The following is a 14,759-nucleotide window of genomic DNA, read 5'->3' as shown; positions in this document are numbered from 1 at the left end:
AAAATTTATGTATCTCCATTTATACTGCACTCGTTCTATTTGAGCAGTCAAATTGCGTTGACCGTATATTTCTATGTCATATACAGTCACTGACATGATATCACTTTTCCTCATGAATATTTAAATAGAAATTGTCGAGATTATAATTAATTATTCATACGACCTATTCAGCCTGTTCTCGTTTTCAATGTATACAACGACTCAAACTTATTTCTATTGCAATTTTTATTAAAAAAAAAACATATTTCACTTGTTAATATGTTTGGTCTGCATACTATAAATCAGTATATTTGTGCGTATTGTTGGTAATTTAGTTCATTCTTAAACAAATTCGTTCACCATCGATTGCGAATTTTAACAGGTAAATGTACATTTCATCGTGTTGTATATTTCTCCGCCTGCATGATATGAGGCCTTTTTATAAAAGGGGGAAGTTTCCCAATATTTAAATCAATGGTGACATTAACACATTAAATAACAATTGAAAATGTTTTTTAGATTGCAGTATAAAGACAATAATAGTGCATTGACTTGACATATCAACGATATAAGGATTCGGCCCGAAACGGGGAAAAAGCTCGGCAGAGCCTCGCATTTCCCCGTTTCTAAGTCTCATCCTTATATCGTTGATATGTCAAGTCAATGCACTATTATTGTCTATGTAATGGCCGCCGAATGAACATAATGACAAAAATAAACTATAGTATACATTTAAATGGGACAGACCAATAACCCCCCTAAATGAACTACCACTGGATATAAACTGGCCTAAATGACCCTTCTTCCATTTGTTCTCACTTTGTAAGCAGATAGTAACTATTAAAAATAAGCGAATATAGAGAATTCTGGTCAAGTTTCAAACGTAAAATTTCGAAAATCAAAGGACAGGGATTCAATTCAGCAGCACAAATAGTACATACGAAGACTGACACAAAATTATGAAAAACGTGTATGTTCTTTTAAATCGAGTTTTACTGTGCATATTGCTATGTGTTTCTTTATTTTACATTGGCTAGAGGTATAAAGGGAGGGGTGAGATCTCACAACACATGTTTAACCCCGCCGCACTTTTGCGCCTGTCCTAAGTCAGGCGCCTCTGGCCTTTGTTAGTCTTCTATGTTTTTGTGTTAATTTTAGTTCATTTATGTTTTGGAGTTTAGTGCGACCGATCATTTTCACTGAACTAGTACGCAATTTTATTTAGGGGCCAGTTTAGGCCCACCTCCGGGTGCGGGACCTTCTCTCTGTGTGGAAGACCTATTGGTGACCTTCGGCTGCTGTCTGTTCTTTGGTCGGGTTGTCGTCTCTTTGACAAATTTCCCTTTTACATTCGCCACTGCTTTCCATCACTGTTCTCCGTCATAGATTTATAAAGTCAGTCAAAAGAAAAAAACAAATCCGGGTTACAAACCAAAATCGAGGGAAACACATCAACTATATACATGTAAAGAGGAAAACAAAGGTACAACAGTAACAATGAAGTGCAACAAAAACAAACGTCAACACTCATAGAAATGAACTATGAAGTATTTGATAACGACTGTCTTATTCCTTGCATGGTATAGGACATTTTGAGAAAAAAATATGGAATGATCCTAGTTTAATGGCATCCCTAAACCTCCCGATTTATAACATTAGTTATGATGTCACTAATTTGTCACGAATGTTTTTAGGTCTTCTGAAGGCCATGACAGGTGGTGAAGAAAATACTTTTTTCAGATTTAAATCATTTTCTATAATTTTCCAATGCTTCTGAACAACGGATGACACATTTTTAAAATCAGGATGGTAAGTGAGTACAAGGGGTGTTCTGTTAGCTGGTTTATTCTTATCTTTGTACTCAAGAAGTTCTTGGCGACTAGTTCTGTTTGCTCTTTCGAAAGCGCCATCAATGATGTTGTTATTGTATCCTCGAACAACTAGACGTTTACGAAGTTGTCCAAGTCTAGCATTTTTCTCGTATTTTCAGTAGAGCATATTCTCTTGATTCGCAATGCCTGGCTGAATGGGATACCACGGGAGCAGTGTTTAGGATGGCAACTTTTAGGAAAAAGGAATTGATGTTTGTCCGTTTGTTTGGTATGAAGGTCCGTTATGATGGTTCCGTTCTTGATGTAACTCGTAGTATCGAGGAAGTTTATTTTCTCCATAGATGATTCATATGTAAATTTTATTGAATGGTGGAAAGAGTTACAGTGTTCTAGAAATTCATTAAGATGTTCTTGTGAATCTGTCTATTTGAAATCAATATCGTCAATGAATCGGAACCATGAATAAGGCTGATTTGGAGCGCTAGCCAAGAGGCATTTTTCAAGTTGGCCCATAAATATGTTGGCATATGACGGGGCCATTTTTGTGCCCATACTAGTACCGTCTATCTGGAGATAGTGTTTTCATTGAAAGAGAAGTTGTTATTCTCCAGTACTAGTTTCAGAAGTGTAACAAGGCACTCGGTAGTAGGATTTTTTTCACTTCGAGTGTTCCATGCCTCTTCACACGCTGCTATTCCTTCGTCTTGTGGAATGCTGGTATATAAAGAAGACACGTTCATGGATGCAAGTATAGTATTGCTTGGTAAAGGATTGAGGCTTTCCATTTTCTTTAGATAATCAGTTGTATCTTGAATGAATGAGGGTAGTTCTTTCACATGAGGGGTTAGATGATGGTCTACAAATTCTGATATCTTTTCAGTTGGATGACTATTCGCTGATACAATTGGTCGACCTGGGTTGCCCGTTTTATGTATTTTAGGCAACATATAGAATCGTCCGGCCTTTGCTTCGTTCCCAAGACGTCGGAGATAATCAAAGGTGTCATTGTCTATATGCTTATTGTCGAACATCTCTTGAAGGATGGTGTTGATCTTTCGAATAGTATTAAGCGTTGTATTTGTGGTTTATTGTTTATAAAAAATGGAGTTTGAAAGCCAGTTGGCGATTCCCCTCTGCTATATAATCTGTTTTATTTATGACAACCACATCGCCCCCTTTGTCGGCAGGTTTTATTACAATATCCTCTTGAGCTCCGTTACTAAACAAAATTATACCATCTACTCTAGTTCCAACTGTAAAACAGAGAACTCAATTTATATATTAACATGTGACACTTGTAACATTCAGTATGAGGGAGAAACAATGGACAAATTTAATATTCGGCTCAATAACCATCGTTCATCGTACAAAACCAACAAAAACTGTCGCTCACAAGACATCTTCGTTCAACGAAACATCCTTTTGATAATGTTACTTTCCAAATTATAGAAGTTAACACCGAGTGGGACACCACGGCGAGAAGGAGAAGAGAAAACTTTTGATTCCACCAACTCCACACTTTAGAACATGATGGTCTTAACGAAAAAGACGAGAAAAGATACAGGAAAGATAAAGAATAATTTAAAACTAAGCATCGTCCTTTTTATCCCGTAATATTGGCCAATGGACGTTGCTAACTTCAACTACCAATTATGTATTTTCAAGGCAGCTATATAAATCCAAGTGCAACATATACATTGAGCTGCAAAATTTTCTTATTTTCAAAGCAGCTAAATTCAAGTGCAACATAGACATTGAGCTGCAAAATTTTCTTATTTTCAAGGAGCTAAGTGCAACATATACATTGAGCTACAAAAGTTTCTTTTCAGCTACATCCGATTTCATCGATGCACACTTGATAAAGCTAGTTGGTCTGGCGAAATATTGCGTTTATTTTCATCATTTTGTAAATATTTTAAACATTCTTGTCTTTACATACTAAATAGTGTGTTAAAATTACATTGTTAGGTAATCTATAATTTTATTTGTGTAATTGAATTAATCTCTGTACTGATTAATCCACACTCCCATAGATTTGTATGTCATGTGCTGCTATTTATAGGCACTTATAATTATTTGTTTATATATAAAATGTTTTCGGATGCCGAATAGACTTTAGATAGGTACCGATATGACCTGGTGCCGATTTGACTTTTTCTTTAGGGGCCGATTTTTAAAACTTGTACCCGAAAATATCCTGTATCAATGATTTGTATAGCCTATAGAAATCCTTGCCCGTATCTATTATAAAGTTTTGTTTGTGCGTTGTATACAATAATCATCATTGAATTTTAATTATATTACGAGTGTTTCTAGGAGAAGACGTTCTTTTCATGCCATTAGATATACATAAGCTTGATTGGTTCAAATTTTGACCAATCCAATGTGGTGTGACAACTAATGGATGCAATAACCTCATTTGTGTCGAAGTGTGCTAGTACATTTAATTTAGATTTTTTGTGGGAAAATCGAGTAAAAAACCCATCAGCAGAAGTAAGTTATGTCATAGACATCTCAATCAACAAATTTACATTGACCGATAATTAATGAACATCTGACATAACTGTTTTTCAGAGAAAATTAGTTTGTAAATAAAGGAGCGTCCGCCATTTTCACCGATATTCATAACAGCTTTATCCCCGTTAGTTCACTAATGATCCGCAAAACGACTTCACACGATACAAAATTTAGTTATAAAATGAACCTTGTTAGATGATATTGTCACTTCTTTGATTCCTGTAAATGAATAGAAGAAACATGAATGTAACATAATTTGGGCAACTCGAAATACAAAATTATACACGCAGACACCCGAGTATCAAGCTACGTGTACATGTACATCCATACGTTCGAAAATTGGCATGGCCCAATATAAATACATTGTATTGAATGCAGATATAGAGACTGGTTATCTTTAAGAGTATCAGCACGAGACACAGCATCAGTGTGATGGTATTTTTCCGTTGCTGATTATCAAAAGAAGAAGAGTAATTCAAATTTTAATTCTGTTGCCAGTGTTGGTTTCTGTTTGACATTTTGGTCAGACTTTGTTGTAGATTTTTTTATCTGAAAACAAATCAATTTTTAGAGTTGTGTTGTTTAATGCTTTAGGTTATGATTGCTTCCTTCATCAGTCATGTTATGTTTCAAGGGCTAACATACATGTATAGCAGTTGAACATACTTCAGAATGAGAGTAAACATTTAACCCAGGAGTTTTCATGCACATCTTCTTCTCTTCTTCTTTTGTTACAGAAAACCATCAACGTACTGATGTTTACTTTCCGGCGCATGCCTGGTAAATGTTTTTTGATAAATTTATGTTGATAATTTTTGTCAAAATATAAATTAACAAAATATTTCTTATTCAAAGTTGTTTTTGGTCATATATTTTCGTATTTTCAATTTTTACAATTTTTCTTTGTTTTTAATTTATACAATTTTTTTATTTAGTTTTTAAATATTACATTTTTTATTTTTAGTTTTTTGGTATAAGATAAAAACAAGAGTATCTGTTTATTTCAGATGAGGGTAAGTATCAAGGAGCACGTCGTGTGTGAGTGCATCCTTGAAGTTTTCTGTAGTACTGTTTTTGGTAATTTCAGGGGTTAGTTTGTTCCAGTCTTTGATGGTTTGACAGAAGAAAGAAAATTTATAGCTGTCTTTATTGCAATGAATTTGTCTGTAGGATTCTTTATTGGTGGATCTTGTAGTAGACTGACTCTGTTGTAATACATTTTGCGATGGAATGGCTATCTTTTCATTTACAATTTTGTGGAACATTATAAGCCTTGTTCGTAGTCGGCGTTCTTGTAATGTTTGCCATTTCATGGTATCTAGCATCTCAGACACACTGCTGGTGTTGTGATGTCTATTGCACACATACCTTGCTGCCCGTCTTTGTACTTTTTCCAGTGATTTTATATTTTCGTTTGTAAATGGGTCCCATACAGTACAACAGTATTCCAACTTTGGTCTTATGAGTGTTTGGTACGCTCTTTCTTTAATTGTTTGCGATTGGACTTTAAGGTTTCTTCTGATGAAACCTAAGGATTTATTTGCTTTTGCAGCAGTTTGTTGGATGTGGGTGTTCCATTTTAGGTCTGCTGAGATGGTGATGCCTAAGTATTTTGCATGTTTTACAGATTCTAAAATGTGTCCATACATGTTATAATAAAAGTGGATGGGATTTCTTTTTGTTGTTATATTCATGATGTTACACTTGTCTGGATGGAAAGACATAAGCCAATCTTTTTCCCATTGTATGGCAGCTTCTAGGTCTTCTTGAAGCTTGAGGCAGTCGTTTTGAGTTTTAATTTGTCGGTAGATTATGCTGTCATCTGCAAAGAGTCTTATTTTGCTATGTTGGATGTAATCTGGGAGGTCATTTATGTAAATTAAGAATAGTATCGGTCCTAGCACTGTACCCTGTGGGACTCCTGATGAGACTGGTATTTTTGAAGATGACATGTTTTCTAAAAGTACTGTTTGTGTTCTGTTTGAAAGAAAGGAGTCTACCCAGTTAATGATTTGATCTGATATGCCAAAGTATTTCATTTTGTATAGTAATCTTTTGTGTGGTACCTTGTCGAAAGCTTTAGCAAAATCCATGATAATAAGATCTGTTTGTATGTTCTTGTCGTTGTTTTGGAATAATTCATGTATCAGTGAGATGATTTGTGATTCACATGATCGTTTTGCCCTAAATCCATGTTGTAATTCATATAGAGTGTTGTTTGTTTCTAAGTGATTCATCATGCTGCTTGCAAAGATATGTTCGAGTAGTTTACAAGCTATGCATGTTAAGGATATAGGCCTATAGTTTCCTGGGTTGTGTTTATCCCCTTTTTTGAATACAGGTGTGACATTTGCGTGGTTCCAGTCAGATGGTACTTTGCCTGTTTGTAGTGATCTTGTAAATATTAAAGTGAGGATATCTGTACATATTTCGATGTTTTGTTTTAGTACTTTGCCTGCGATGGTGTCAGGACCAGTTGCTTTATTCGGGTTTATGTTTTTGATTAGTTTGTAAACACCATCCCTAGATATTCTAATGGGTTCCATTATAGGGTGTTTACTAGGACCTTTGTCTGGAATGTTAGTGTTTGCTTCAGATGTAAAAGCAGACTGAAATTGTTTGTTAAGTATATTTGCTTTCTCAGATGGACTTGAGTGCAGTGTACCTTCACTTCGCAGAGGAGCTATGCCGGTGTTTTCGTTTTTCTGGCTTTTAATGTAGGTGTACAGTTTTTTAGGCGTATTATTGAAGCATGTTTGATCTGGCTCCTTTATTTCAATATCGAAAATCATGTTTTCTATGTATTGCCAGTACGAGTTTCTCATTTCTTTCTGGAGCTTGGTTTTTATCTCTTGGTATTGTTTTTTATACTTAGGATTTTTCTTTTTCTTTTTGTATAATTTGTTTTTCTTGTTGATGAGCTTTTTAAGTTGGTAATTTACCCAAGGTAGTTTCGATTTGTTACCAATGCTTTTTGTTGGAATATTCTTGGTAATATTATTCAGTCCCAAAACCAAAACACAACTTATGCACAATATTTATAAGGTACCTTAAAACACAGATCATGTTTGAACATTTATGACCTCACTTTTACTGTTCTAGAGTTATTTCCCTCTATAAATGTGAAAACTTTAAATTGCCTTAACCAAAAAACTTTTACACATTGCTTATTGCTACAAAACTCAGATCACGTACAAATTTGGGTAGTGTCATTTCTATTGTTCGAGATCTATGTCCCATTATAAGGTACTTCTTTCAGGTAGTTTTCTTACTGCCAAGGGCCCATGCACTGAACGGCATGGTTGACAAAATATTTTACCATGCAAGTTGTCACAAATCAACCACTCGAACTTCGTTTTCCAACCAGGAATAATTGTCTGCTTCCTCTTTGATCATACAATTTATATTTTTCTGTTGAGTCAACAGCAGGTCACTTTTTCGCGACGAAAGGCTAAAGTACTATTGTAAAGACATGAGTTTAGTGTTTACCAAAACAAATTTATACTTTCGATTTCCTCTAATATTTATTTTTTAGCTCACCTGGCCCAAAGGGCCAAGTGAGCTTTTCCCATCACTTGGCGTCCGTCATCGTTAACTTTTACAAAAATCTTCTCCTCTGAAACTAATGGGCCAAATTTAACCAAACTTGGCCACAATCATCACTAGGGTACCTAGTTTAAAAATTGTGTCCAGGATCCCAGCCAACCGACCACGATGGCTGCTAATGCTAAAAATAGAACATAGGGGTAAAATGTAGATTTTGGCTTATAACTCTGAAACCAAAGCATTTAGAGCAAATCTGACATGGGGTAAAATTGTTTATCAAGTCAATATCTATCTGCTCTGAAATTTTCAGATGAATTGGACAACTGGTTGTTGGGTTGCTGCCCCCCAATTGGTAATTCTTAAAGAAATTTTGCCGTTTTTATTGGTTATTATTTGGAATACTGTTATAGATAGAGATAAACTGTAAACAGCAATAATGTTCAGCAAAGTAAGACTTAAAAATGAGTCAACATGACCAAAATGAACATGACCAAAATGATCAGTTGACCCCTTAAGGAGTTATTGCCCTTTATAATAAATTTTTAACAATTTTCATTAATTTGGTAAATTTTTGTAAATTTTTACAAAATATTTCCCTCTGTATCTAAAGGGCCAAGTTTATTAAAGATAGAGAAAATTGTAAGTAGCAAGAATGTTCAGTAAAGTAAGATCTACAAACACATCACCATCACCAAAACACAATTTTGTCATGAATCCATCTGTGTCCCATGTTTACTATGCACATAGACCAAGGTGAGCGACACACAAAGAGCCTCTAGTTATTCGATAAACGCAATCACGATTGGACTATTCAATACCAATAAGCCAATGAATGCGAATCCTACAAACAACAGGTATCACCATGTTCCTTGCAGAAATCACGTGGAAACATGTGGAGTAAAAGGTTAATTGTCAGTCATGATTCTTACTTGCTGTTATGAATAGGGCCAGGATTTTTTAATTTGTTGGTTTACGGATCCGCCGACCCGATTTTGCCGATTTCCAGAATAAAAATAAAATGGACTTTTCATGCTTTTTTATTGCCGCCGACCCTAAGAAATGCATTATCCCTGAAAAATAATTAAAATAATATTTTTTTTATGAAATGAAATGCATTAATCACTAACAAAATTGATAACACTTGCTGTTGTGAAAAAATAAAACTTCCAGTTTACGTTTTTAAATATAGACAAATCAATTATCATAATAACTGACCTTGAAATGTCGTTTGCACAAATAATTTTGCGGAACAAAACTTGTGTTTAAAACCAATTACCCAATAAGTTCGTTTCCCTTATTTGTCATCAGTCCGTAAGATGCATCATCTCATAGAAATAGACTTGTCCAAATGTGGATAGGTTGAAGGCATTAAGTTGAAGTATTGAATATTAACAAATCATTTGGAATTTTCTTGTTTCATAGAAAATAAAAAAATTATCGTCCATTTGGATAAAAAAACGGGAATGCGAGACAACAGATTGACCCGATAATCTCGTTTTTCCAATGGACGAGTCTATTAGGTTTTTGACACGTGTGTTGAAATTAAACTTATTTTCGTACGACGTTTTTACATTTTTTTTCTTTATCAGTTTTCGTGCTTGAAGATCATTATTCACCAAGTTTTCTGGAATTTATTAAGAGCTACGCGAATCTATTTTTCTTGTTTCTGAAATGACGATTTAATTTCATCTTTGTCCGTGCACCCCCCTTTTTTTTACTATAACTTATTAGACAATGTCATGCGATGTTTATAACAGCTGAGCAATAATATTTCATTGAACTAAAATTTAAGAAATGATGATAAAATGGCATAACAAACATATTGTTAGAAAGGTGAAATATATATTGATTTTGCATATTTTTCTGTTTTCAAAGATGATTTTTTTTCCTTTTTTTTTTCCCGACCGACCGACCCGACTTTTTTATTGGGAAAATCCGTAAACCAACAAATTAAAAAACCGTGGCCTAGGGTAATACTGAGAACTCATTCCAAAAGTAGAAAAAGGTAATCCCAACCACCTGAAAAAATAGACTGTCAACTGGACTGTTGAAAATTAATTTCTGACCGCCCGATCGTATAATAGGCTGTCTCGGGCGGGCTATAATTTCCAACTCTGTTATTTAGTCCCCTACCCACAAAGTCGAAGTGTATTTAGGCTTGCACTCTATTTGTCCTGCAAATCAGTTTATAGACGTTTTTTCTTCATGCTTGAAGATATTGATTTGATTTTGGTGTATAGTTTTATGACAAGTTACAGGTCAAGTTCGATTTTCACAATTTAAGCTTTTCTTCTTGTTCAGTTAAAGCCCTTTTAGTCCAGTCACTCTAGCATAAATTTGACCCTAACCTTGAAGTAATTGCAGCAGAAGTTTTTATACGACTGAAAAAAAATCACAAATTTATTGGTCATTTATATTGGTATCACGTTATTGTCGTCCTCTTCAGCATTATCCGAAGACGGATGGTTTCTAAATAATATTTTTAGTATATTTTTAGGTATAAAATAAAAATCAATAAAATTTTAATACAATGTTTCCAACCACAAAAGGAAGGTTGGGAATATGGGATTGATTTTTGGGGTATAGCCCCAAAGCCAAAGGTTTAGGAATTATGGGCATAAAACAAGCATTCATCTAGTTTCAGGATTAAGTATTTGCTCTGAAATTGTACTACAATGTTTAATACCATAAGTAGACGGTTTGGATTTATTTTAAGGGCTATGGGGCAATGCAAACAGTCTAGGAATTAAGGGCCTAAAAGGGGCCAAAAACAGGCATTTTTCTAGTTTTAGGACAATAACTTGTTTGTAACTGTATGGATCTCTCTGACATTGTACCACAATGTTCCACATATTAATTAAAGGTTTGGTTTGATTATGGGGGTTTATATTGTCCCAAAGGTTTAGGAATTAGGGGCCCAAATAAGCATTTTTGACATTATCACTGAACTAGTATATATTTGTTTAGGGGCCAGCTTAAGGACGCCTCCAGGTGCGGGAATTTTTCGCTACATTGAAGACCTGTTGGTGACCTTCTGCTGTTTTTTTTTTCTATGGTCGGGTTGTTGTCTCTTTGGCACATTCCCCATTTCCATTCTCAATTTTATTTTTGTAGTTTTCAGTCAATAAGTTGTGTATAAGTATTTCAATTGCTCTAATTATACCACAATATTTAGTACCATAAAAAAAGGTCAGGATTTATTTTAAGGGTTTTGGGGCAATCAGTCTAGGATTTAAGGACCAAAAAGGAGCCAAAAACAAGCATTTTTCTAGTATTAGGACACAAACTTGTGTGTAACTGTATGGATCTCTGTCAATTTACCACAAGGTTCCATATAACAAAGGAAAGGCTTAGAATGATTATGGGGGTTATGGTCCAAAAGGTTTATGAATTAGGGGCCAAAAAAGGGGCCCAAGTAAGCATTTTTGAAGTTTCAAGTCAATTACTTGTGTTTAAATATTTAAATCTCTCTGAAATTAGACCACAAGTTTCCATACTGCAAAGGGATTGATATGGGGGATTATGGCTCAAATCATTTAGCAAGTAGATACAAAAAAGGGGGAAAACAAGGGTTTCTCTGGTTGAAGGACAATTTAGCCAATTTAAAAGAAGTGTAAGGGAGGTAATCAATTATAAATTCCATTTAAAGAATACTGTTATATATATGTTTACACTGCTTGAAAATTATGTATTAAGAAATGACAATTGTCTTGAGATGATTAGCTGTAAGCTGTAAATTTATTTTTAGAAGTTACTTTTAATCAACATGATCACTATTAATTTTAACCATGACTGTATGTCATTTTATATTTCAATATATTATGATGCATTTAAATGAGTAGTTATTGTTGCAAACTCTATTAGAAATTTAAATTGAGATTATTTTTGGAGTAAGGGAAAGGGGGGGGGGGGAGGGGATAAATTTAAGTTCATTAGACCAAATTCATTCTGTGTCTGAAACCTATGCTGTGTCAACTATTTAATCACAATCCAAATTCAGAGCTGTATCAAGCTTGAATGTTGTGTCCATACTCACTTACTTGCCCCAACTGATCAGTGTTTGACCTCTGTGGTCGTATAAGACTTTGACCTGCGGAACATCTTGTCAACTTTTAATCTTTAAATAGCATTATACCCCAACTATACACAGAAAAAGTCTTATAAAATCTAACTTGAGGAAAACTAAAAAATCATGATTTTAAAATTCCTATGGAGATTTGCATTGATATGGGAGATAATTCTGCAAAAAAGGCAGACATATCAATAATTTTTTTGTCAAAACACCAGAAATCATCCCACCCGCTAATATAATAGTATGGTTATTCAAATATATATATAAATGTGCAGAATTTTTTTTGTTAAAGAACAAGTTAAGATATACATTTCTTTATTTGTCCACTGTCATAGAAAGAGGAGACTCTCCCAACTGCTCAGTGGACAATTGTTTGCCCACTTAAAGTGTCATTTTTAGCTAGACTTTGCCATGCTAGTACTGATTTCAGTTAACATCTGATTAATTGTCTTTACAGATGCCTAGAGCATACAACAGACGTTCACACAGTAGGTCAACATCTTATGATGGCCGACATAAAAGACGAAGAAATGATTATTATGAAAGAAGATCAAGAAGGTAATTAGTTTAACAGTATATTACTGATCAGCCAGGGATATGTCTCTATAGGGTTATTACAGAAAATATCTTGTATGTGTTTTTACAGAAAATATCTTGCATGTGTTATTACAGAAGATAATTTGCATGTGTTATTACAGAAGATAACTTGCATGTGTTATTACAGAAAATAACTTGCTGTCTTGCATGTGTTATTACAGAAAATATCTTGCATGTGTTATTACAGAAAATAACTTGCATGTGTTATTACAGAAAGTACATTGTATCTTGCATGTGTTATTACAGAAAATAACTTGCATGACTCAGTGTTCTCCCCAGGATTTTTGGATAGCACTGTGGTAAGCGCGTAATTTTCTGAGCATTCTCAGTAACTGTGTCGAGGCACATGGTTTGGTTGTAATTGATTTGTTATGTGTTTTTCTTTTAGGTGATAATTAATACTCCAAAGACTTGCCCATTTTCAGGGTTCGTATGGATACTAAACCCGGCAAATTGTAACAAACTCCTGTTTTTGATCGATTTTAAAATCATCGTTTGTTCAAAGTTCGTAAAACAAGTTTGTGAGTGTCATCAGGAAATGCGGTCGATTTATTACATCTTATTTCATTCATATATGCCTCTATATATTCTTTTTATTATAACAGTAGATGTCAATGTTGAAATCTTTGTTTATTTGGATCTTTCAAAGTCGCCATTTTGTAAAAAAATTTAGACTGGTCCCGTGGAGTTACTTAATACAGGGAAATAATTCATTCATAAATAGTTAACCAGTCGATCACGTGATCTGAAGTGAAAAATAAGCGGGAAATTTGAAAAATTAAGAAAAAAATATAGTGACGCACTTGCGGTGGATAGCGCTGCGGTCAGTGCAAAAGAACAGCGGGAAATTGTGATAGCGCTGAAAAGCGCAGCGCATAAACGGTCTGGGGAGAACACTGCATGTGTTATTACAGATACTATCATGAGTTGTCTATTCCTTCATCCTAAAATTTTCTAAATCTGTAATAAAATATGTTTGTGTCATCTGTATTAAAAATAATTTATTAATATTTTTATTTTTAATGGGCTCTAGGGATCTCTTGAAATTTTGCACAGAAACTAAACATACATGTAGCCTTGATAACTAATTTTTGAATTAAATTAATACATTTTTCATTAACCATGGTAAATCAATGAGACAACTCCATAAGGGATAAACTTACAGTTGGGTGCAGACCAAGCATTACATGTAAACGGGCCTTAAAAGTTAACGCGGCGTTTACTCGCGTGCACTTCATGTAAACGCCGCGTTAACTCTGCGTTAACTCCGAAATTTTAGTAGACATAAATAGTAAACGGGCGTTTACTTCCGCGTTTACCTCCGCGTTAACGCAAAAACCGCGCGTCTTCTAATTTTGTAAAGAGTAAACGGGCGTTTACTTCGCGTTAACGCGAAAAAGGCGTGTCTTCCAATTTTGTATAATAAAGTAAACGCCCGTTTACTGTTTGTAGTAAACGCGCGTTAACGCAGATTGTCCTCGTATCCTGGATACACTGACCTAATATATCACATGATAAGGTACATCAAAATATCCATCTGTCCATTTTCGATCAACATATTGACGATTGCATTTAATGAAATGACACCTCTTTAATTAATTAATTTATTGAAAATTAATAATTGCATATAAGAACAAAATGGAAATTCGTCCTGGAACTGTAAAACCTACAAGACTTTCAGTTTACATTCGTGAGAGGATATTAAGTTTAAGAAGATCTGGCAAAAACATTACTGAAGTTAGAGATGAGTTGATACGATTAAGGTTACGGTTAAGGTTTAAAACACAAATACGTAAAATATTAAGTCATTTTAACAACATAAATAAATGTACAAATGCACGCAACGATTATTTTATAATATACACAATTAGTTAACGCGAAAAGTAAACGCGCGTTTACTTTCAAGTGCACGTAAAAATACAATTTAGAAATCTGTAGTAAACGCCCGTTTACTTTTACGTGCACGTAAAATTAAACTTGTGAAATCTGAAGTAAACGGCTGTTTACTACTGACTAAACAGACACAGAGTAAACGCCCGTTTACTCGAGTAGACATTAGAAATTTCCATTTTGACCGCGTTAACGTAAATGAAGTAAACGGGCGTTTACTAGTAAACGCGAAATTTAAAGTTAACTAACGAAATATGGGCACGCCGCGTTAACTTGCGTTTACTTTATGTAATGCTTGGTCTGCACCCAACTGTAGCTGTAATTAC

The 14,759-nt window shown here is 34.4% G+C and overlaps 1 protein-coding gene across 4 annotated transcripts in view; it reads left to right on the top strand.

Annotated features, from left to right (window-relative positions):
* Positions 1–4,174: 4,174 nt before the first annotated feature.
* Positions 4,175–14,759, top strand: part of LOC143054875 (uncharacterized) — a 53,310-nt gene continuing 42,725 nt past the window's right edge. For all 4 annotated transcript variants that reach the window (XM_076227961.1, XM_076227960.1, XM_076227962.1 and 1 more), the window contains exons 1-2: positions 4,175–4,304; positions 12,404–12,504. In XM_076227961.1, the coding sequence (XP_076084076.1) occupies positions 4,212–4,304; positions 12,404–12,504 (194 nt within the window). In that variant the 5' untranslated portion in view covers positions 4,175–4,211. The remainder of the gene's footprint in view (positions 4,305–12,403; positions 12,505–14,759) is intronic.

Source organism: Mytilus galloprovincialis, chromosome 12 (assembly GCF_965363235.1).
Source record: "Mytilus galloprovincialis chromosome 12, xbMytGall1.hap1.1, whole genome shotgun sequence".
NCBI classification, from domain to species: domain Eukaryota; kingdom Metazoa; phylum Mollusca; class Bivalvia; order Mytilida; family Mytilidae; genus Mytilus; species Mytilus galloprovincialis.
The sequence above is the reverse complement of the archived record's forward strand: the minus strand, read 5'-3'. Positions and strand labels throughout refer to the sequence as shown.